Source organism: Eubalaena glacialis, chromosome 7, assembly GCF_028564815.1.
Source record: "Eubalaena glacialis isolate mEubGla1 chromosome 7, mEubGla1.1.hap2.+ XY, whole genome shotgun sequence".
NCBI classification, from domain to species: domain Eukaryota; kingdom Metazoa; phylum Chordata; class Mammalia; order Artiodactyla; family Balaenidae; genus Eubalaena; species Eubalaena glacialis.
In genome coordinates, this window is record NC_083722.1 from 81,322,165 (window position 1) to 81,347,651 (window position 25,487).

Below are 25,487 nucleotides of genomic sequence, written 5' to 3' on the forward strand. Positions count from 1 at the left end.
AAAAAACAAAAGAAAAAGAAAAAGGAAGGGAGAAAGAGAGAAAGCCAACCTATCAGATCCTCCTGGAATGGGAGCCTTAACAACCCGATTGCTGGCCACTCCTCTGTTCACAAACGCACAAAGTGCTCAGATGGCATGAGTTTTCTGGGTCATACATTACAGTAACCCTCTGTTGCAAATCTTGGGACCATTTAGTTCTATAAACTTCACATATAACTCCAATTAGCTGATCAGTCCAGGTCCCACTTTACCCACTCTGTTCCTAGGTTAAGCCTCTATGAACAAAGGGCCTGTTATGAGTAAGGCAAATGGTATCTTCCTTTTGCTTTCTGCTACAACTGCACTGAATTGCTTTTACTCCCTGCAGTAGATCTTTCCCCTTCTGGCCTTCAAGCCCTTGCACATGATCTTTCCTTCACCTAGAAACCTTTCTAGGCTGAACAAAATGCCCTTCCATGTCCCTGTTGCACACTGTACTCATCCCCTTTGTATGGTTGCCTCCCTCACTAACCTGTAAGCTGTTCAAGAACAGGCAGTGTGTCTGTCTTCATTGTAGACTCTCCACACTTAACCTGGCACATATTGGTTGAATAAATTTTCAAACGTCTCATAAATCTTTATCTGCCATTTTACAAAAGTTCTTTCTACCACCTCATCTCAACTAAGATTTTGACAACCTTCCTCCTAATCTGGAGGCTTATATGAGGATTGGGTATTGGCAACCTTCTTGTTACCCATTGCCCTTTTTATTCTGCTGTGACTCAGTTACCTCTCCTTAACCTGTCTCAGCTTTAATTTCCTCATCTTGTAAAATGGGACTCATGATACTACTAACTATCTCAAGGTTGTGGTATAATATTGAGTGTTCACATTGTGGCACAGTGTTCAATGTGAACACTGAAAGGGTGAACATAAAGTGCTTAGCTCAGGGTCAGGTGCTTTAATTATTACTGAAACCCTTGCCAATCATTTGCACCATCTTTTTTTGCCATCAAGTTTGCCCATCTTTCTCAGTAGCTTCAGCCCCAGGCTTCTTTACCCATCTGTCCTTTGGAACCCATCACTGGCATTTCAGAGGTACTCTCACCAACTCCTTGACTACTCCGTGATTTTTGGCCATGCTGTTTTGCTTATTTCTAGCTCTTGGAAACTTTCACCATAAGCTTTACATACTTCCACTTTCCTGCTACTAGCGGAAATCACAAAGCTGATTCAACACAGAATGTGCCAGATTTGCCAGATTGACTGAGAGAATCTGTCTGATGGCATGGCAGTCTTCTTTGTTCATTTAAAAGATGGCTTCTCAACCCAGGATATGCACCAGAATTACCTGCAGAGCTTTGTAAAACTACACATGTGTGGATCCCACTCTTCAGCCCTAAGAAGGAGACTTGTTAGGTGTGGGACCTAGGCATACCTATTTTTTTGTTGTTGTTTGTTTCCCTTTGTATTTATTTATTTATGTATGTATGTATTTATTTATTTATTTATTAACATCTTTATTGGAGTATAATTGCTTCACAATGTTGTGGTAGTTTCTGCTGTATAACAACGTGAATCAGCTATATGTATACATATATCCCCGTATCCCCTCCTTCTTGTGTCTCCCTCCCACCCTCCCTATTCCACCCCTCTAGGTAGTCACAAAGCACCGAGCTGATCTCCCTGTGCTATGTGGCTGCTTCCCACTAGCTATCTATTTTACATTTGGTAGTGTATATATGTCAATGCTACCCTCTCACTTCGTCCCAGCTTGCCCTTCCCCCTCCCCGTGTCCTCAAGTCCATTCTCTACATCTGCGTCTTTTTTTCTGTCCTGCCCCTAGGTTCATCAGAACCTTTCTTTTTTTTTTTTTTTTTTTTTTTTTTAGATTCCATATATATGTGTTAGCATATGGTATTTGTTTTTCTCTTTCTGACTTCCTTCACTCTGTATGACAGACTCTAGGTCCATCCACCTCACTACAAATAACTCAGTTTCGTTTCTTTTTATGGCCGAGTAATATTCCATTGTATATATGTGCCACGTCTTCTTTACCTATTCATCTGTCGATGGACACTTAGGTTGCTTCCATGTCCTGGCTATTGTAAATAGTGCTGCAGTGAACATTGTGGTACATGACTCTTTTTGAATTATGATTTTCTCGGGGTATATGCCCAGTAGTGGGATTGCTGGGTCATGTGGTAGTTCTATTTTTAGTGTTTTTTTTTTTTTTTAATTTTTTATTTTATTTTATTTATTTATTTTTGGCTGTGTTGGGTCTTCGTTTCTGTGCAAGGGCTTTCTCTAGTTGCGGCAAGTGGGGGCCACTCTTCATCGTGGTGTGCGGGCCTCTCTTGTTGCGGAGCACAGGCTCCAGACACGCAGGCTCAGTAGTTGTGGCTCACGGGCCTAGTTGCTCCGCGGCATGTGGGATCTTCCCAGACCAGGGCTCGAGCCCGTGTCCCCTGCATTGGCAGGCAGATTCTCAACCACTGCGCCACCAGGGAAGCCCCCTATTTTTAGTTTTTTAAGGAACCTCCATACTGTTCTCCATAGTGGCTGTATCAATTTACACTCCCACCAGCAGTGCAAGAGGGTTCCCTTTTCTCCACACCCTCTCCAGCATTTGTTGTTTGTAGATTTTTTGACGATGGCCATTCTGACCAGTGTGAGGTGATACCTCACTGTAGTTTTGATTTGCATTTCTCTAATGACTAGTGATGTTGAGCATCCTCTCATGTGTTTGTTGGCAATCTGTATCTTCTTTGGAGAAATGTCTATTTAGGTCTTCTGCCCATTTTTGGACTGGGTTGTTTGTTTTTTTTGATATTGAGCTGCATGAGCTGCTTGTTGATTTTGGAGGTTAATTGTTGTCAGTTTGCAAATATTTTCTGCCATTCTGAGGCTTGTCTTTTCCTCTTGTTTATGGTTTCCTTTGCTGTGCAAAAGCTTTTAAGTTTCATGATGTCCCATTTGTTTATTTTTGTTTTTATTTTATTTTATTTTTTTATATATATACAAATTTATTTATTTATTTAATTTTGGCTGCGTTGGGTCTTTGTTGCTGCACGTGGGCTTTCTCTAGTTGTGGTGAGCCGGGGCTACTGTTGTGGTGTGCGGGCTTCTCATTGAGGTGGCTTCTCTTGTTGCAGAGCATGGGCTCTAGGTGTGCGGGCTTCAGTAGTTGTGACATCAGGGCTCAGTAGTTGTGGCTTGCGGGATCTAGAGTGCAGGCTCAGTAGTTGTGGCGCATGGGCTTAGTTGCTTCACGGCATGTGGGATCTTCCTGGACCAGGGCTCAAACCCATGTCCTCTGCATTGGCAGGTGGATTCTTAACCACTGCACCACCAGGGAAGTCCTATTTTTGTTTTTATTTCCATTTCTCTAGGAGGTGGGTCAAAAAGGATCTTGCTGTGATTTATGTCATAGAGTGTACTGCCTCTGTTTTCCTCTGTTTTATAGTGTCTGACCTTACATTTACGTCTTTAATCCATTTTGAGTTTATTTTTGTGTATGGCATTAGGGAGTGTTCTAATTTCATTCTTCTACATGTAGCTGTCCAGTTTTCCCAGCACCACTTACTGAAGAGGCTGTCTTTTCTCCATTGTATATTCTTGTCTCCTTTTTCAAAGATAAGGTGACCATATGTGCGTGGGTTTATCTCTGGGCTTTCTATCCTGTTCCATTGATCTATATTTCTGTTTTTGTGCCAGTACCATACTGTCTTGATTACTGTAGCTTTGTAGTATAGTCTGAAGTCTAGGAGCCTGATTCCTCCAGCTCCGTTTTTCTTTCTCAAGATTGCTTTGGCTATTCGGGGTCTTTTGTGTTTCCATACAAATTGTGAATTTTTTTGTTCTAGTTCTTTATTTGTTTATTTATTTTTAAATTTTTGGCTGTGTTGGGTCTTCACTGCTGCACGCAGGCTTTCTCTCTCTAGTTGCGGTGAGCGGGGGCTACTCTTCGTTGCAGTGCACGGGCTTCTCATTGCGGTGGCTTCTCTTGTTGCTGAGCACAGGCTGTAGGCATGTGGGCTTCAGTAGTTGTGGCATGCAGGCTCAGTAGTTGTGGCTTGTGGGCTCTAGAGCACAGGCTCAGTAGTTGTGGCGCATGGGCTTAGTTGCTCCGCGGCATGTGGGGATCTTTCCAGACCAGGGCTCAAACCCGTGTCCCCTGCACTGACAGGCGGATTTTTAACCACTGCGCCACCAGGGAATCCCTGTTCTAGTTCTGTGAAAAATGCCATTGGTAGTTTGGTAGGGATTACATTGAATCTGTAGATTGCTTTGGGTAGTATAATCATTTTCACAATGTTGATTCTTCTAATCCAAGAACATGGTATATCTCTCCATCTGTTTGTATCATCTTTAATTTCTTTCATCAGTGTCTTATAGTTTTCTGCGTACAGGTCTTTTGTCTCCTTAGGAAGGTTTATTCCTAGGTATTTTAATCTCTTTGTTGCAGTGGTAAATGGGAGTGTTTCTTTAATTTCTCTTTCAGATTTTTCATCGTTCGTGTATAGGAATACAAGAGATTTCTGTGCATTAATTTTGTATCCTGCTACTTTACCAGATTCATTTATTAGCTCTAGTAGTTTTCTGGTAGCATCTTTAGCATCTCTATGTATAGTGTCATGTCATCTGCAAGCAGTGACAGTTTTACTTCTTCTTTTCCGATTTGGATTCCTTTTATTTCTTTTTCTTCTTTGATTGCTGTGGCTAAAACTTCCAAAACTATGTTGAATAATAGTGGTGAGAGTGGGCAACCTTGTCTTGTTCCTGTTCTTTGAGGAAATGGTTTCAATTTTTCACCATTGAGAACGATGTTGGCTGTGGGTTTGTCATATATGGCCTTTATTATGTTGAGGTAGGTTCCCTCTATTAGGCGTACCTATTTTTAAAAAGCCTTGGGTTGTTCTTTTGGACAACTAGGTTTAAGAACTCTGCTCTGTTAAGTTTCTGGCAACGGTTTTATGTGCTTTCCCTTATCCTCAAGTCCCAAATTTCCCTTCTCATGTTGTCTGCTGTGAATACATACTTCCTGGCTCTGTACCTGTATTTCCAGCTGCTTGCTTGGTTGTTTCCTCTTGAATGTCCTACTTTCACCTTATAATTACTCTGTACAAAGCCTAATTTCCACCTTCAAACTAGAGCAATCCACTAACTTCCCAATTTCATTTATTGCTCCATCATTCTGTAAACATTCTAGCTCAGAATATTGGTATCTTTTCTGAATCCTGTCTCTTCTTTACCTTTAGCAGTTGTCACCTACACCATTTGCCTCCCTTCCCTGCTACTACTTGTTTTTCCAGATGCCAACCTAGAATGTTACAGTAGCTCTCCACTTCTGGCCACCATATTTTGCCAACCCAGTGCCTCCAGAATATTCTTCTATTACAGCTTTATTCATGTCATTCTCCTGCTTTTAGAAGCCTTAAGTAGCTGTGTCATACTGTAGAATAAAGTCTGAAATGCTTACCTGTACACTTGAGGCCCTCAAAAATGTGGACTCAATTCAACCTTTTGATTTTATTTCCCATTACTTCCCTTAATATATGTTAAACAACGTTATTTAGAGGCAAGAGGGAGAAGAAACTGTTTTTGAATACTAGCGCTGCCACTTGCCAAAATGGGATCTCAAGCAAGTTTAGCTTCTTTGACTTTAGTTGCCTCATCTGTAAAAATAGAATATAAAAATAACTATTTATGTGGTTTGTCATAAGTAGTTAACATGTATAGTGTGCTTAGCACCTATACATGTTAACTACTGGCACCTAAAGGGCCTTGAAATATATTCTTTACCTCCTCCCTCCAGTCTCCTCCAGCTGCTGTCATTAGATGTGCAACTCTCTCACATCCTTCTCATTTTCTTTTTCTTTGCTCATGCCACTCTCTCTGCCTTTCCTTCCATTTATAGCTTTTGAAATCCTATACTTTTTTTTTCTTTACCCTCTTCATAAATGCCCCTGCCCTTGTCCATTTCAAATTCCCACAGTGCTTTATAGCATTTTTCCCCCTTTGTTGTTATGTCAGATATTTCTAGTTCTGTCTACAAACTGAATTGAAATCTCAAGGACAAGGACCTGGTTGTAGTCCTCTTGGTTTTTCCTGTCATTCCCAGCATGCTCCTTTGTAGCCAGCATGTTTTCAGTGAATACTGAGCCAACAGGTAAAGCCAAAGAACCAACCAAGTCAAAAGATAAACCAACAAGCAATATCACTCCAAGAGAAATAAAGTAGCAAATTAATCCACATACCTAGAGAAAGGATTCCTCCCATCAAATAAATAGGTCGAAACAGGACTTCTCTGGGAAATAGCTGACTCTGAATCTAGGGCAGGAAATGTATAAATTGAATTTATAAGATTTTTGTTATATCAGGAAGCAATGGAGTTATCTAAGACTGCTGAGATTCTGTTAGAAGAACTCAGGAATTAACGTGGAATTTTGACTGATTAAAGATTAGACAATTTGAGCATCAAACAATAATAAGAGCAGTGGATTGAAATATATCAAATATGTTTAAATCCATAAAGTTTCAATGATACTAAAAAAGAAAAAAGATTTGATCACCTCTGGAAGAACTTAGGAAACCCATTTCTCATTCTGAAAACAGGTAGGTAAAGAGAAGAATAAAGCATTTGTGTTACCTTTCCTGTAGGAATTATACCTGAGATAAACAAGTAGTTGAAGAAAATGTTTTTTTTAATCACTGAACTCCAACTCACAAATGAAGACAGGATGATAGAATATCAATTCAAAAAAAGTTTTTCTAAGACAGTCTCTTCAGCAAGTGGTATTGGGAAAGCTGGACAGCCACATGTAAATAATGAAGTTAGAACACACCCTCACACCATACACAAAAATAAACTCAAAATGGCTTGAAGATTTAAATATAAGACGTGACACCATAAAACTCCTAGAAGAGAACATAGGCAAAACATTCTCTGACATAAATCGTACCATCGTTTTCTTAGGTCAGTCTCCTAAGGCAATAGCAAAAGCAAAAATAAACAAATGGGACCTAATCAAACTTATAAGCTTTTGCACAGCAAAGGAAACCATAAAGAAAATGAAGAGACTGCCTACAGACTGGGAGAAAATATTTACAAACGATGCCACCGACAAGGGCTTAATTTCCAAAATATACAAACAGTTCATACAACTCAAGAACAAAAAAACAACCCAATCAAAAAATGGGTAGAAGACCTAAATACACATTTCTTCAAAGAACACATACAGATGGCCAAGGGGCACATGAAAAGCTGCTCAGCATTGCAAATTATTAGAGAAATGCAAATCAAAACCAACAGTGAGGTACCACCTCACACTGGTCAGAATGGCCATCATTAAAAAGCCTACATGTAACAAATGCTGGAGAGGGTATGGAGAAAACGGAACCCTCCTACACTGTTGCTGGGAATATAAATTGGTGCAGGTACTATGGAAAAACAGTATGGAGGTTCCTTAAGAAAAGAGTTGCCATATGGATCTGGCAGTCCCACTCCTGGGCATGTATCTGGAGAAAACTCCAGAAAACCCATAATTTGAAAAGATACATGCACCCCAGTGTTCATCGTAGCACTGTTTACAGTAGCCAAGACATGGAAGCAATGTAAATGTCCATCGATAGATGAATGGATAAAGAAGATGTAGTATATATACACAATGGAATACTACTCAGCCATAAAAAAGAATGAAATCATGCCATTTGCAGTAACATGGATGGACTAGAGATTATCATACTAAGTGAAGTTAGTCAGATAGAGGAAGACAAATATCATATGATATCACTTGTATGTGGGAATCTAAAATATGACACAAATGAATTTATTTACAAAACAGAAACAGACTCACAGACATAGAAAAAAGACTTATGGTTACCAAAGGGGAAAGGGGGTGGGGGAGGGATAAATTAGGAGTTTGGGATTAGCAGATACAGACTACTATACATAAAATGGACAACAAAGTCCTACTGTATAGCACAGGGAACTATATTCAATATCCTATAATCATAATGAAAAAGAATATGTATGTATGTGTATAACTGAATCACTTTGCTGTATACCAGAAACTAACAGAACATGGTAAATCGACTATACTTCAAGTTAAAAATAATTTTTTTCTTAATTTGAAGAGTACTTGTCTATCCAGCTGACTTGCCCTGTCTCTTTTCTAACCTTAAAAAAAAAAAAAAAGTCTTAGAATCAGAAGCTTTATGTAGCAAAAAATACGAGAATGAAGGTTTGGTAACTTTTATCTTAGATTACAGTCAAAAGGCAATTAGAGGGAATTCCCTGGCGGCAAAGTGGTTAAGAATCCACCTGCCAAAGCAGGAGACAAGCGTTCGAGCCCCAGTCTGGGAAGATCCCACATGCCTCGGATCACCTAAGCCCATGCACCGCAACTACTGAGCCTGCGCTCTAGAGCCCGCGAGCCACAACTTCTGAAGCCCATGCGCCTAGAGCCCGTGCTCCGCAACAAGAGAAGCCACCGCAATGAGAAGCCCGCGCACTGCAACGAAGAGTAGCCCCCGCTCTCCACAGCTAGAAAAAGCCCGCGCACAGCAACGGAGACCCAAAGCAGCCAAAAATAAATAAATTAATTAATTATTTTTTAAAAAGGCAATCATGAATAATTTCCCATCCTGGAAATGTTAAAACCTCTCATTTGGGTCTTGTTTTTTTTTTAATGTTTCTGGAGTTTTACTTCCCGTTACTGCCGGTCATCTCAAGAGACCCTTCAACCTACTCAAGTAGATTGTAGTATTGACCTTCCTACGCAATGCAGGGAAGGAGACAGAACCAGACTCCAACATACTAGTAGTTTCAGTCTTCCAGTCAAGGGTCTTAAACAGTTTTTAAACTCATCACAGTGAACATTGGTTCTTTAAGTGGTGTATGTGTAAAGAGATAATAGAAAAGGCTGACTGTATATCATAAAGTAAATATATTAACTCAAAAGCAAAATAAATAATCTGTATAAGATAATAGAGAAAACTCATTTAAATGGCAGTCAGATTGTATAGTCTTAATTCTGATTTTTAATAAAGTGCCGTAAATACAGCAGGTAATTGCAGATTTTTCTCTGCAGATACCTTGTTTTCCCTCGACACGTTTTTCATGTTTTAACGTTTCTGAAATTTGCATTTAGCTTACAATACATGTGTACATTTAACGTGGCAGTGTTCCTGCAGCCTCCTTACCCTGCCCAAAAAACTTTAAAATTGTGTTTTACAATTAATTTTGTTTTTGAATCTTGACAGTATGACAGTAATAATGTTTCTGGATGAATTTCGAGAGCAAAGTTTGTTTTAAAAGTGCTTCAAAAATGCTTTAGGGCTTCCCTGGTGGCGCAGTGGTTGAGAATCTGCCTGCCAATGCAGGGGACACGGGTTCGAGCCCTGGTCCGGGAAGATGCCACATGCCGCGGAGCAACTAGGCCCGTGAGCCACAACTACTGAGCCTGCGCGTCTGGAGCCTGTGCTCCGCAACAAGAGAGGCCGCCATGGTGAGAGGCCGGCACACTGCGATGAAGAGTGGCCCCCGCTTGCCGCAACTAGAGAAAGCCCTCGCACAGAAATGAAGACCCAACACAGCCAAAAATAAATAAATTAATTAAAAAAAAAAAAAAGCTTCCTATTTCCAAAGTAGTTTTTTTATAATACCATGTATACCGTATATGTTATACCATAGTGCCGGTTCCAGTGTTCCTAAAAAGGGGAGCAGGAATTCTCAATGGTCAAATAAGTTTGGAAAACACATCTAACCTTTAGAGCCTCATTATGGACAAAAAGCCCATTAAGCTCTGAGAAAGCCTGCGGTTTAAATAAATAAAAACTCTTTAAATGTCTTTTTTTTTTTTTTTTGATTTTTTTTGTTTTGTTTTGTTTTTTTAAAACATCTTTATTGAAGTATAATTGCTTTACAATGGTGTGTTAGCTTCTGCTTTATAACAAAGTGAATCAGTTATACATATACATATGTTCCCATATCTCTTCCCTCTTGCATCTCCCTCCCTCCCACCCTCCCTATCCCACCCCTCTAGGTGGTCACAAAGCACCGAGCTGATCTCCCTGTGCTATGCGGCTGCTTCCCACTAGCTAGCTATTTTACATTTGGTAGTGTATGTATGTCCATGACACTCTCTCACCCTGTCACATCTCACCCCTCCCCCTCCCCATATCCTCAAGTCCATTCTCTAGTAGGTCTGTGTCTTTATTCCCATCTTGCCACTAGGTTCTTCATGACCTTTTTTTTTTTTTTTTCCCTTAGATTCCATATATATGTGTTAGCATACTGTATTTCTTTTTCTCTTTCTGACTTACTTCACTCTGTATGACAGACTCTAACTCCATCCGCCTCATTACAAACACCTCCATTTCATTTCTTTTTATGGCTGAGTAATATTCCATTGTATATATGTGCCACATCTTCTTTAGCCATTCATCCGATGATGGACACCTAGGTTGCTTCCATGTCCTGGCTATTGTAAACAGAGCTGCAATGAATATTTTGGTACATGACTCTTTCTGAATTATGGTTTTCTCAGGGTATATGCCCAGTAGTGGGATTGCTGGGTCGTATGGTAGTTCTATTTTTAGTTTTTTAAGGAACCTCCATACTGTTCTCCATAGTGGCTGTATCAATTTACATTCCCACCAACAGTGCAAGAGGGTTCCCTTTTCTCCACACCCTCTCCAGCATTTATTGTTTCTAGATTTTTTGATGATGGCCATTCTGACCGGTGTGAGATGATACCTCATTGTAGTTTTGATTTGCATTTCTCTAATGATTAATGATGTTGAGCGTTCTTTCATGTGTCTGTTGGCAGTCTGTATATCTTCTTTGGAGAAATGTCTATTTAGGTCTTCTGCCCATTAATGTCTTTTAACCAAGTATTTTCCAAACTCTTCTGACCCCAAAATCCTTTTTTGTTAATACCTGCTAGCGCTCCATTTTAGGAAATGCTGCTAGGTAGAGTCATTAATAAAAGTATTAGAACGAAACATTTTTGTCAGGTTGCTTTAAATACTTGCCTTTTGCAAATTGAAAAGATTACTAACATTTCTATGCTGTCACAAGAACCTTTCCAAAGGCAGGTTTGACTAGACTAGATTGTCAGCTTAGTCAGACATGATCTTTAACTGCTTTCAATAGTACAGCAACCTTGAACTGCCCAGGTAGTATTAGCCCTTGGTTCATCTCACAAATCTGTACATTGGCCCAGTTGCTGGGCTTCAGCGTGATATATGTGAGCAGAAGAAATCCTTATGTAACATGTCGTAGGCTGTCAGCTCTGGCACTACAGTTTTATTCTGTAATTCATTGTACCTTTTTTTAAAAAAACAATTTTATTATCAGTTTAAGTATATTGGTAAATTATCAGTATTGCTGGGTCTTCTTGTTTTGTGATCCTCTATTTATTGTAGCCTGTTTGTAGTAAATCTCTGGGGGAGCCATCAAGCTGGGATAAATCCATCCCTTCCCTATCTTCTGCCAGGGAAAGGAGGCAGTTAGGTGCTTCTTGCAAGTAGAGATGAACACTACTGTCCTCGTAGTAAGAGATACCTTCTCCCCCGAGTAATGGAAACTGTAAAATATTAACCAGACATGTTCTTTGACATTCATTTATTAAATACCCTCTTTGTACCAGATAACTCTGCTAATTACCAGGTTTAAAAAGTGAGAAGCAACAGTCATTGCTACCCCCAAAGAGTTGACTCTAATTGGTGAGACAATGGTTGTGGAAATGGTAAATATTCACAGTGCAGTGTTTAGTGTTATAAGTAGACATAGGTTCTGGGGACACCTAGCTCAGATATTGAACTTTAGTGAAGGAAGTAAAAAGTCTGACCCTGGAGGATAAATAGCTTTTGGTTATGCAGGCAAGGGGATAAAGGACATCACCGACAGAGAGCACAGCTTGTGTAAAAGGCATGGGGTTATGAAAAGTAAGAAATTTGGAGATGCAGGTAGCTTGGTTTTGTATAGCGTATCTGTGGTAGCAGGACGGGAGGGTGAGACCTGAAATGAAGGTCAATGATTCATGGCAATAATTGCTGTGTTAGGCAGAGAGTTTCATCACCCTACATTAGCTTTTAATTAGAGTTTGTTAAACTAAATGAATTAACTCTTTGAACCCTGAAGTCCACAATATCTGAAGAATAGAGAAATAAAAAAAAATCAACTTTTTTTAAAAAATAAATTTATTTATTTATGTATTTATTTATTTTTTTTTGGCTGCGTTGGGTCTTCGTTGCTGCACGCGGGACTTCTCTAGTTGCGGCGAGCGGGGGCTACTCTTTGTTGTGGTGCACGGGTTTCTCATTGCGGTGGCTTCTCTTGTTGTGGAGCACGGGCACTAGGCCCGCGGGCTTCAGTAGTTGTGGCATGTGGGCTCTAGAGCGCAGGCTCAGTAGTTGTGACACACGGGCTTAGTTGCTCCGTGGCATGTGGGATCTCCCCGGACCAGGGCTCGAATCCATGTCCCCTGCATTGGCAGGTGGATTATTAACCACTGCGCCACCAGGGAAGTCCCCAAAACCATCAACTTTTAAACTATGAAAATAATTTTTTTCTGTAAAAGAAAAAGAAGCTCTGTACAAGTACTGCTTTTGAGAGGTTTTGTCTCTTGAAATCTTCAGACGAAGGAGGAAGTAAGAAGCAATGGTAAGAAGCTGTCTACAGGACTTCCCTGGTGGCACAGTGGTTAAGAATCCACCTGCCAATGCAGGGGACACGGGTTCGAGCCCTGTTCTGGGGAGATCCCACATGCCGCGGAGCAACTAAGCCCGTGCGCCACAACTACTGAGCCTGCGCTCTAGAGCCCGCAAGCCACAGCTACTGAGCCTGCATGTTGCAACTACTGAAGCCCGTGAGCCTAGAGCCTGTGCTCTGCAACAAGAGAAGCCACCACAGTGAGAAGCCCGCGCACCGCAACAAAGAGTAGCCCCTGCGTGCTGCAACCAGAGAAAGCCCGTGTGCAGCAATGAAGACCCAACGCAGCCAAAAATAAATAAATTAATTAATTAAAAGCCTTTAAAAAAAAGAAAAAGAAGCTATCTACAAAGTGACTGATGTAATGTTATATAAAGATGTTTGGAGATGGAGGAGGAAACAACCACCGAGAAAACAAAACCATAATTTTAAATACTGAACTGGGAACTTCAGATTTGAGTTCTAGCCAACAGCTCTGATACTTAATAGCAGAGAGTTGTAGAAGCAATTTCACTTGTCTGAGGTCTTGGTTTTCTCGCTCATAAAATGGGGTATTGAATGGCATATTCCAAGCTGTTATTATACAGAACTTTAGAGTTTTGTGAGGTATGGATAGGAGTTATAGGTTGGGGACAGGAGATTTAGGACTAAGGGCTAAATTTTAAACTGGGAACTAGTTGTGCTTAGGTTTTGATGCTAGCATATAGAGGAGAAAGTGCGTCTCCCTCTCACTCCCACCCCAACCCTCAATTGTATTTCCATATACTCCAATGACCTTTGGTTCATTGTTGCTATAGCATTGGACGTTAGGACACTTTTCAAAGCAATTTTATCTGTGATTCTGCCTTGCAGTTTTGATTCATTATGGATAAGAATGAGTTTCTTCAGGGGAATGAATATTGTCGTTAAACCACCAAAATTATTTTTTTTCCCTGAAGTTATTATATTTAAGAATAAAATATATGTTTAGACATGAAAGGTACGAAGGTTTATATTTTTATACAATTATTTTATCCATCTTATTTGTTTGTTTTAACCAGTTACCCATGGGTGTATTGTTTCCACAATAAAACTTTTTCTACCAGATGGTATGGAAGCCCGGCTCCGCTCAGAGTGAGTATAAATAGAGCTATGAACTTTTTGTATTAATTCCATTGGTTAATAATATTCTAGATGATAGTATACTGTTTATACTTCAGGATTATTCTAATAATGTTAGAAAATTGATGTAGTACTTTTGGAATATAATATACTGCAGTATAATTGCTTTTCACATTAGTTACAATTCTAGTAAATAATAATGTGTAAGGAAGCACAGTTATTTTGTTTCCAAAATTAACTTTATAACTTATATGTTGATGGAAAATTAGTTTTTTAGAATATTTGGAGTATATAAGTTATTGATGAGTGATAATTGTATTCCTTTTGATCTGCATTTCATATATGACTTCTTAAACTACGGTTGCCTCTGAAGTTAATGCCAGTGTCATAATCTTAAAGGACTTTAAGGATGTTGACACAGTTAGGAGTCTATATTGGTGGGAGTTTTTGGAGGGATTTTCCAATTCTGTAGTTTTTTCTTTTTTTAAATGAAGCAGTGGAAAGGTCACTTAGAGGAGGACAAACTTGAGAGGGAAAAATTGCTCATAAAATGCAAACGTTAAAATGTAAGCATAAATACATTTTGATATTGTACTTTTCACAGATTATTATTATGAAGTGTTAGAGGGAGCTAAACAGTCTTTAAACTTAAGCATTTTTTATTTTGAGTAAATAAATATGAATATTGGATATGGTAGAGGCTTGTTTCTACACCCAGCATAATATTTTCTGTCCTACAAAAGCAGAAACAAATATCTGAGGGTGGGAGGTTGAGAGCAGCAGTAAGTTGAAGGTGAAGTAGAGTAGTGAGTAGGAAAGAGGGAAGGAAAAATGAAACAGAGAGAGATCCTCTTATTACTATGATAGTGCTTTCATTAGAATTATTGTATATTATGCTTCAGTTGGAGGCTACCAATTTTTTTTTTTAAACCTTTCAGGATATCTGAATAAAACAGAAATTTTAAAACATTTTAAATTTAAAATGTTAGTCTGTTCCCTATTCTAAATTATAGTTTAATTATTAAAAATATAGTTAACTTTGGGAACATTAATGTGACTTAGCTTTTAAAATGAGTTAGTCAAGAGTTAAGGTTTTAAAAATAAGAGTAACTATTAATCAACTAATAACAAATGGCTTCTTAAAGACCTGAATGTTTGTATTTGATAATGAGATTTTTCTTTCATGGATTCAAAAGCTTTGAGCAGCTGCATAAAGGGTCATGTCTGTTCTCAGCTTCCATCCGATAGGGCATATGAATTTTTTCAAAGTCTACATCAGTGAATTGTGTTCCTATCCCTCTTGTTTCCCCAGTGCTTTTCATCTTTGTCCCTTTTTCCTTCTCTTTGTTTGGTTTTTCTTATGTGGTTAAATGTTAGCATCATTTAAAATTTTGCTGCCAGTTTCATTGTGTGTAATCTGGTTGACTTTCTGGAGAAGATGAATTTTGAACAGGCAATCCTCGAGCTGGAGGAAGATCAGAACGGTCTTTAGAGGTAGATAGTCTGGTTCAAAGCCCAACTCCACCTGTTCTGTGACTTGATCAGGCCTCCCTTTTCTCATTTGAAAAATGAAGTTAATAATAGTACCTATTGAGCAGGAATTTTATGAGGAGGATTAAGCAAGATTGTACACTTAAAGAGTTTAGTGTAGTACCTGGTGCATAATGAGCACACAATGAATACTATTTCTCTTATTGTAATCTAATATTTTCTAGCAATCAAGATGCTTTTAAGTATGCCAGAATGCTTAGAGTGCGAGGTACATTGTATACATAGCATTTAATATTTTTAAGGTCTTCAGTGGGTATACTGTTCTCAAAAAGCTGATCCATTTTTCTTCCTTGATTTTTATTTTTATTGCACAAATAATTTTCAAATAATAAGAAACAGAGAAAAATTGCCTATAATCCCACCACCCTAACACTAAATAAGTTTTCCTTCTACAGTTCCTTGTTGCATATGAACTTTTTCCATAATTCAAACAAAATACACCTGTATCCACAATAGTTTTTGTAAAGTACAGATATATATCACTTATGGAATGTTTTGGTAGATTTTTAGCCTTTTGTTTATCAACCAGATTTTCATGAGAACAGAAAATTTTGTACTTGGGTCACTAAGAAAACTGGTTTAAAAAAAACAAAAACAAAACCCCCTGGGACTTCCCTGGTGGTCCAGTGGTTAAGATTCCGTGCTCCCAGTGCAGGGGGCCCAGGTTCAATCCCTGGTCAGGGAACTAAGATCCCATATATTGCAACTAAGCCCGCGTGCCGCAACTAGAGAAGCTCGTGCGCCGCAACTAGAGAAGCTCGTGCGCCGCAACAAAGAGCCCAGGCACTGTGATGAAGACCCAGCACAGCCAAAATAAAAAACAAAAAACAAAAAACCTCCATTAATACCATTTGCTTCTATTTAGACTTTCTCAAGTTCATTTCCCTGTATGTGCATATCTACAGAGAAAAGGTATATACCCAGAATGGCTATATCTGGGTGCTGGCATTGGGTAGTTTTTATTTATTTCCTCATGCTTTACTTCACACATTTTCCCTAGTCAATATGTATTACTTGTATAAAATCAAGAAAAAGAAACTTATGTTTAAAATGTCTATTCCATTTTTATGAGGCAGAGAAAAAAACTAAAGCTGTATGTAATTTTTTAAACCTTCATTAGGCACCAGATTTGTTAGGGCCTTGTATAGGTTCTGGGGATGCAGAGGTGAATTGTTCAAAGTGCTGAGAACACAGACGTGAAATCAAAGGAGTAGAGCAGGGGATTATATGGTCTCAGTGGGAGTCTGTACAGGATATCATGGGAGCTCAGAAGGGAAGTGGGTGCTAATACTTAATATTCCATTTTATTCAGCATCTTAGTGTATTTGTGACTAATTGAATTGAAATATTCTTAGGACGTTTGCAGTTACTACAATGGAATCAGAATTGTCATCCCTATTTTTAAGTCCTGCAAGATCAGTTTGTCAGCAACTTACACTTGATTAACCTGTTGAATCTAGGAACTTTACCTAATCAACCATCAAGCAGACCATTACCAGATTGGCCTCCAGGATATGGAGCGAGGAGCAACTGGTAGGGGCCATGGGTGGCAGTCTTGCTCTGTGCTCTGTCTACTTACCCTCCCAGCCCACATTACAGTATCTTACAGTGCTTGTAAGACAGGAACCCTGGCTTCCTTAGCGGCTCTGTTCTCATGGGAGTGGTAGTAGTGATCAAGTGCTACTATGTCTAGGTACTGTTTTAAGCTCTTTACTTATATTCACACATTTAATACTCACAGTAACCCTATGTGGTTAGTTTTATGATTATCCCCATTTTATGGATGAGGAAACTGAGACCTATAGTGGTTAGATAACTTGCCCAAGATTTTATACCTGGTAAGTAGAGCCAAAACTTGGACCCAGTCAGTATAGCTTCTGAGCGTGCATGCTTAACTGCTACACTGTACTGCCTCTTATGTACTTTATAAGGCCCAAAAGGCAATTAATACCAATTAATACTGTGTTACTGTTTAGTTTTAAAGTGATATACTGAGTTAGAATCATAACTACATGTAAGCTTTCAGTGTGTGAGGTGGCTAGGTAGAGAAGAGTAGTACTAATGTTTTGGTTAGCTGAAGTTGTTCTCCACTAGAATGTATTTTCAAATTATAGCCTTCTTTACAGTAGAACTTTGATTTTTAAGGCTTTCTGTATAGAATTATTTAATTTTAAGAGAACTTAATTTACACATTCTAAAATTTTAAATGGATTATTTAAGGAGTGCTTCTTTTCTGTTTAGAAGTTCTTATAACTAAGGAATTCACCATAGCCCTCATTAATAGTAGATCCGGCAAGGGCATTTAATACATTTTGGATTTTGAATTTGTGTTTAGAAATACATTAATGTGTAAAAGGTTTGTGTATTTATTACCTTGTTTTCTAACAATTCTATATGTTTATGAAGGATTAAAAAATAATTCACATTCTTTTAATTATATGAAAACAAGTGTGTCAACTTTGGGGTTTAAGATATTCTTGTATTGTCATACTCTATTTCCTCTATTGTCAGGAAATTAGATAAAAATTCTAAATTTTACTTTTCAGTGTCATCCATGCTCCATTACCAAGTCCTGTTGACAAAGTAAGTTGCTAATGATTATTTTTTCCAAACTGATTCAGCTATATTGCTTTTGAAAATGTTTCTGTTTGTTCGTTTTTAATATGCTTTACCTAGAAACTTATTTCTCTTTTGTAACAAAAATACAAGAATGCATATAGCTGTAGAGTTATTCTAGTCTGATCTTCAAAAACTGGAGAATTTAGGATGGATGTTTCTTAGGACAAAGCCTTTGTTATCTCAAGTCAGTGGCAGACTCTAGACTAGAAGCATTTGTTTTGTGCCTAGCCATAGGTAAGAAGTGTTAGTTACTACTTTTTATTCTATAATACATTTCTGTCTAGAAATATTTATTAAAGCTTTGCACCCAGATAATTTACTCAAAATATACCTACACATGGAAATAACACAGAAATATGGGCTTACAGAAATTCCTCTTTAATTGTTCTTGAAGATCAGTTTTAACTTGATTTGGACAGAAACTTTGCAGTAATTACTTGTTAGAAAATATTTTTCTTTTGTTCAGAAATAATGGTGTATTAAACTGTAGATATCATTGCTAAGTAGCAAAAAAAAAAAAGATCTCTTGAATCTTTTGGCATTAAAGTGTATGTTGAGTTTTCTTAGTAAAGTAACTAAACTATTGGGAAAAACATTTTACGTTTTTTTCCCTTCCATTTGGATAAAGAATGAAAGCCTACCTGAAACTGAAGTTCTCTGTTAGATTCCTTTTTTAGAAGTAAAAGTGGTTAATCATCAACTTCAGCAATACCAAGAGTCATTTCAGAAGTAAATAATGGCCTTGCTGATTTAGGACTAACTTTTAAAAAAATAATGCCACCTCTCTGTCTTCTACTTAGCATATTAGTAAAAATAGACTTTCTGAGCTTAATAAGGAATGATGCTGTTAACATCACTAATAAGTTAACATATAAGGCTTGGGTAGTGTTGAGAATATGGATAAATGAATGATACAGCAACCTGTTAGTGCCTTTTTCTTTTTTTTTAAATAATTCTGTGGTTCTATATTCCACACCCAGGAGAAACCCTTTATAGAAGTTAGTTCTTCCAATACTCTTGAGTTCTAAGCATTTTGGCTGTGACTTTAATGTTTAAACACCATTATTTCCCATCTTTTTCATCTTAAAACCTACCTACAGTTTAAAGGGAAAAAAAAAAAAAGACAGACCTTTTTTCATTGCCTCTGGCCATTGGACAAAGTATTGTATTTCGTGTCCTGCTTCTTCCCACGCGCCCACATACAAATATCATTTTGAAGATGGCTACTTCTAAACGAATTGTGACTTGTTGACATATTGAAGAACTGTTTGACAATGAATTTTAAAGGGGAAAAATGTAGATCTGTTGATTTAGCAGGTATTATTTCTGGGTAAAGAAAAGGCTGTATTGCCTTTGTGCCCTAAGTTTGTGATTTGGTTTATCAAGGAATGTTTTCATGGGTAGCACTTGTTGCACCATCCTGCTTGTAAATCTCAAACTGATCAGCATAATACAATACCATTTATAAATTCTAGACATGGAGCAGAAATATTTTGAAAACTAAAGGAAATCGTTCATTTGAAAAATAATTTTTATTTTGCATATTTCAGTAAATAGGCATTGCAAGGACTTGATTTGGCTTTAATGTCTTCTGCACATATTTTGTGTGACTGCCAATGGTGTGTCATTTTGTTTCTAGGTTGCTGCTAACACTCCAAGTATGTACTCTCAGGAACTATTCCAGCTTTCTCAGTATCTTCAGGTAAAATAAATCTTGAGAATTCTTAGTCTTTAAAAACAGAACTTAGATTTGATTTTGCTAGTTCACAAATACAGGCTAAAGAAATACTGGCTGGATACAAGTACAAAAGAAATATCTTTTTAAAGTACAAAAAAAAAATTAAAAATAGGTCTTATAAAAAAAAAGGATTTAAAAAATCCGGATTGTTAAGTCTAGAGAAGATAAGGTTCTGTACAAGAGAAGTTTTTTTCTTCACATATGAGGAAGTTCCACAGTTGTTCTTTATCCAAAGGTGACTTTTTTTTTTTAAAGCAGTGTCTTTTTTTAAAAATTAATTAATTAATTAATTTATTTTTTAAATTCTTGGCTGTGTTGGGTCTTCGTTTCTGTGCAAGGGCTTTCTCTAGTTGTGGCGAGCGGGGGCCACTCTTCATTGCGGTGCGTGGGCCTCTCACTGTCGCGGCCTCTCTTGTTGCAGAGCACAGGCTCCAGATGCGCAGGCTCAGTAGTTGTGGCTCACGGGCCTAGTTGCTCCGCGGCATGTGGGATCCTCCCAGACCAGGGCTCGAACCCGTGTCCCCTGCATTGGCAGGCAGATTCTCAACCACTGCGCCACCAGGGAAGCCCCAAAGGTGACTTTTAAATAAAATTAAATCCGGAGAGATTTTGGTTGCTATTAATAGCTATAATAGCATATAATATGAACTATTAAAATATTAACTATTAATAGCAAATAATTATGTAGCACTTACTGTATGCCAGACTCTAGCAGACTTTAGCACTTTACCTATGTTAATTCATTTAATCCTCACAAAATTCCTGTGAGGTACATATTTTATTCCCATTTTTATAGATGGAGTAACTGAGAGACACGAAGTTTAAATGGTTTGCACAATATCACACACCAAGTTCTGTGGTTGAGCTGGGATTTGAACCCAGACAAGTCAGATCTCAGAGTCTCTCTCTTAACTACTGTTCTGTGCTGCTCAATCTGTAGAAAGATCTCTTGGTAGGGCAGATACTTAGAATCGGCTCCTGAAGAAGTTAATGCCGTATTTAAAGAGCCATACAGATCTCTAAAAAGAAAACAAGTGGTTGTTCTTTCTTTTTTTTTTTTTTTCTGAGTTTGGTAGATTTAGACCGGATTATGGTTCTTATTATTCTAGTGAGGGAGCATGATTAAGGAACACCCTGAATCAGGAGTTTAGAGATTGAGGTTTTTATCTTGGCTCCTACTCAATGAGTTCTGTGACCTTGGGTGAGTCAGTTTACATATGTAGGTCTTCAGTTGCCTTTTGTTTAAAATGATAGGACCAAACCAGTGATCCTGTGTCCCTACATTCTTTTATAGGTCAATCACTAAGAGCAGTTCTACCTCAGTTAGGAATGTACACATCTGTGAAAATTATCAACGTATTAATCAGATCTTATCTTCCACTGGGCATAATGTAATGGTGGATTGAAAAGTGGTTTTACACTCAACCACTGCGCCACCAGGGAAGCCCAGTCTCTCTTATTTTTAGAGGTAGAAGAAAACTTTGAGATTAATCTGGTCTAACCTTCACTTTTCATATGAGAAATATGGTAAAATGATTTCCCAGGGCTATATACGACAGTTACTAGTCATCGTGGACTGTGAATCTAATGTTCTGACTCACTCCAGTACTCTTTCCAACTTTCTTGTCAGTTCTTTGAATACTCATAATGGCATAATCTTTCACTGTTCTTTTTCTAATTCTTTGAGGGAAAATTATACTGGATTGTCTTTTCTGTATCCGTCTTTTTGAATTGCTGAAGTTCTAATGTAAGTTGTAAACCTTTTGAATAAAAACTGAAATAGATGCATTTCATGCCTTAGAACTAAAAGCCCGTTCCTGGAAGTGTTAGATTTCTGTTAGGATGTGGTTCATGGAGTTATGAAACTCTAAATGGAATTGAGTAAAAAAGGATAAATTACACCATCTAGTGGAAGTAGTGGTTGTTTGGTGGTTTTGTTTTTAAGTAAAACTTTTTGCAGCATTAGTGTAACTTCCTGGATATTAGGAATGTTTTAGAAGTTTAAAATAAACTTGGCACCTAGTCCCTTTTAAGTGTAAGCTGTGTTTTAATGTGTGTTCTGAGGCAGAATGACTTTTATTAGATTCCTTAATCTGTACTTTTAGAGTTATATTAAAAAGCAGTACCTCTGGGGCTTCCCTGGTGGCGCAGTGGTTAAGAATCCGCCTGCCAATGCAGGGGACACGGGTTCGAGCCCTGGTCCAGGAAGATCCCACATGCCGTGGAACAACTAAGCCCGTGCGCCACAACTACTGAGCCTGCGCTCTAGAGCCCGCGAGCCACAACTACTGAAGCCCGCGAGCCACAACTACTGAAGCCTGCGTGCCTAGAGCCTGTGCTCCGCGACAAGAGAAGCCACCGCAGTGAGAAGCCCACACACTGTAACGAAGAGTTGCAAGCCCCTGCACAGCAACTAAGACCCAGCGCAGCCAAAAATAATAAATAAATTTATTTAAAAAAAAAAAAAGCAGTACCTCTAACTCTAATTAGACCAAATTTTCCCTCATTATTCATCAAGGATGTGGAGAGCAACAAATGAACGCTTTAAACCTCAAATACTGTGTTTGAAGTATATACTTCTCAGTTGAGGTGCCTCAGAGGTATTATGGTAGTAAATGTTCTTCTTTGGATAATGACAGAAATAGAAGAAAGTGAATTTAAAGATGTGCCAAAACCACAACTGAATGCTGTGTGAGCATTTTCACCTTGACTTCCAGTGATGGAGACCCTCTTAACAGCTATCAAATTTTAACAAGTGACCTAGAGATAAGGCTTTGCTTGCCAGTGTCTTTCTCTGTAAAAATATTCCTTTGGAGCTGCCAAATAGTTATATAACTCCTTGACCCCCTTAATTACATTGAACTAACACTGGGTGGACTCTTACTTATATTTGGCATATTCGACTATGGCTAAGTGTTTTACAGTCGCAGAAGGAATTAGAACACCTGAAAATGGAGTAGACTGTGAGAATAAAGCAGTCTCTCTCTTTTTATATATATATAACACTGTGTTTATATTTATATAACATTTTTAAAAGGAAAAATTAAAAGTTATTTCTTTTGTAGATGTCTACTGATGTAGCTAAGCCATTAGGAAGTATCTTTGCTGCTAACCAGATTGTTTGGATTTAGTTTGGAATGAGTTTGTTCTCACCTCGCCCTCTCTCTCTCGCCATATATATATATATATACACACACACACACACATATATACACACACACACACACATATTTATCTTTTAAATGTGTATATATAAAATGCAGGGTTAAAACATTTGTCAGATTTTCTACTCTAGGTTTTTGGTTTTTTAAACTCTTATTAATTACAAGTAAAAAAACAAAAACAGATGACCTGTTTTCTGTTATAGGGGAAGTTGCAGCTAGAGCACCCCTGATAGCACTACTTACAGCTCAACAAATGAGGCTATAATGATGTAGCCTAAATATATTTTACAAAGTAGATTTATCAGATTTGAAAGTAAGATACACTGTGGGATGTAATATGAGAATATTTTCAGAATGTGCTAAAAATTGATTACTCTTCAAAGGTATCATGCTGAGTTTATTAGAATTTCTTTTGTGATTTATAATATTAGGAAGCCTTACATCGGGAACAGATGTTGGAACAGAAGTTAGCCACGCTTCAGCGGCTACTAGCCATCACCCAAGAGGCTTCAGATACCAGTTGGCAGGTATTCCAGTTGCCTTTATATTCAAGAAGCATTTAAGCACAGTTTAATATCCCTTAGCTGTTGATTAAGCTAAAACTAAAATTTTGTGGCAAGCAAAGGCAAAGTTATTTCCTAATGAACAAATAATGAAAGTTTAGCATTTTACAGTGGATGTTGGTCAACGTTATGATTTTAGATCTTTGCTGGCAGTAGCAACCTTTTTGATATATCTTTTTTTATTACGCTGGGATTTTATTGATATTTAATTTTTCTTCAACAGGCTTTAATAGATGAAGATAGACTCTTATCACGGTTAGAGGTTATGGGAAACCAATTACAGGCTTGCTCCAAAGTAAGTATTAATCTCAAGTACATAAAGAAGAATGCATAGTTTTTTTATGTGGCTTCATGTCTTTGACTGTCATTTTGAATACATGCAAAAACGTTTATACATTTTCACCATTCTTTTTAATCTTCTATCATTATGGGAAATTTCAGACATACATGTAAATAGAAAGAACTGTATAGTGAATACCCATGTACAGCTCTCTCTTTTTTCTATCATAGTTGATATTTGTTGGAGAAACTGGGTCATTTGTTCTGTATAATTTCCTTCAATCTGGATTGATATTTAAACATTCTTCTAGCTCCTCCTTCCACACCATAAATTCGTAGTTTGATCTAGAGATTTAGATCAACTCTGATGTAGGCTCAAATTTTTTTTTCTTTCAACAACACTTTGTGGATAATATTGTGTACTTTCACCAGGAAGCACCATAGTGTCTAGTTGTCTTTCTTTTTGAGATATTAGCAGTCTTTGATTATCCTTTCCTAGATCCATGCTTTTATTAAGGGTTGCAAAAATGGTGATGTTGTAATTCTATCTTTGCTTCATTTACTAGCTGAGTTACTTCTATAAAGAGAAACTTCCCCGCATAAACCATTTTGTTATCCTGAGATACATTTTCTTTAGGCAAAGCAGGATAAATGATTTTCTCCCTTTATTTACTGGATTTCAAAATAATGGTTTGGTTCCTTTTCATCCACCAAAGAATGACCAATGAAGTATTTTTTTTCCCCCAACTTAGATTTAAATATATTTCATGTGTATAAACCTATTTCATTTGTTTTCCTTATTGATTCCCAGTTATCCCCTTTGATCTATAGGAACTTCTTCAGGTTGGCACCTGAGTTCTTTTGGTAGAACCCTGGTAGACTTTGATAGCTTCCTGCTGTCATATCAGACAAGATAGTCCAGACTCATCTTGTACATTTCCTGCCTTAGACGTGGAATCAGCTTTTTCCTCAGGGTGCTGTTATTCCTTTTGGTTTAGTTATTATTTTAAAATGCTTGGCCCCTTTAGAGGTAAGAGATTATTTTTGCCCATAAATGTAAATGTTGTGGCTTTCAGAGAATATGGCAAGTAGAAGAGTTCATTCATTCATTTTGTATACTTGAGAGAAATTTTCAGTTTATTTCAACCTTTTTTTTTCTGTTGGAAGTGTGAATTAAAATATTTGTGAAGGCATAATTTATTAATGCAGCTTTTAAATACAGCTTCAATTAATACAGAGTCAACATAATTTGTGTTTGGAGGTACCTTAATATAGAACTCAAAGAGCATCACAATGTGTTGTTTTTTTCAAATGGTAAATACTTCAAAAAAATAACTTGGCTATAATTATAAATATTTTTTAATCCTAGAATCAAACAGAAGATAGTTTACGGAAGGAACTTATAGCATTACAGGAGGATAAACACAACTATGAGACGACAGCCAAAGAGTCCCTGAGGCGGGTTCTTCAGGAGAAAATTGAAGTGGTTAGAAAACTTTCAGAAGTTGAGGTATTTAAATTTAACAAATACTAAATAGTACTATGATTTTAAAATTTTAGCCTAAAAGTGCTAGCATTTCAGGACATTTCAAACTTGGGTATTATTATATAGCTAGAAAATTTTGCCTGTCTATCTGGTGGGAAGGAGCAGTGTGCTGTTTTCATTGTCAGGAATTCTCAACATAACCCTGTGAGTTCTGGTGCTTATGGTCTCTAGTCAGTGGTTGAGGAAATAAAAGCCTAACCAGGGAATTTTACTATTTGCACTTCGG

The 25,487-nt window shown here is 37.7% G+C and overlaps 1 protein-coding gene across 33 annotated transcripts in view; it reads left to right on the forward strand.

Moving 5' to 3' along the window:
- The window catches only part of SLMAP (sarcolemma associated protein), a 150,061-nt gene that overhangs the window by 66,095 nt on the left and 58,479 nt on the right, over positions 1-25,487 (forward strand). For all 33 annotated transcript variants that reach the window (XM_061197032.1, XM_061197052.1, XM_061197041.1 and 30 more), the window contains exons 3-8: positions 13,741-13,813; positions 17,899-17,935; positions 19,611-19,673; positions 23,305-23,400; positions 23,660-23,731; positions 25,085-25,225. In XM_061197032.1, coding sequence (XP_061053015.1) covers positions 13,741-13,813; positions 17,899-17,935; positions 19,611-19,673; positions 23,305-23,400; positions 23,660-23,731; positions 25,085-25,225 — 482 coding nt within the window. The remainder of the gene's footprint in view (positions 1-13,740; positions 13,814-17,898; positions 17,936-19,610; positions 19,674-23,304; positions 23,401-23,659; positions 23,732-25,084; positions 25,226-25,487) is intronic.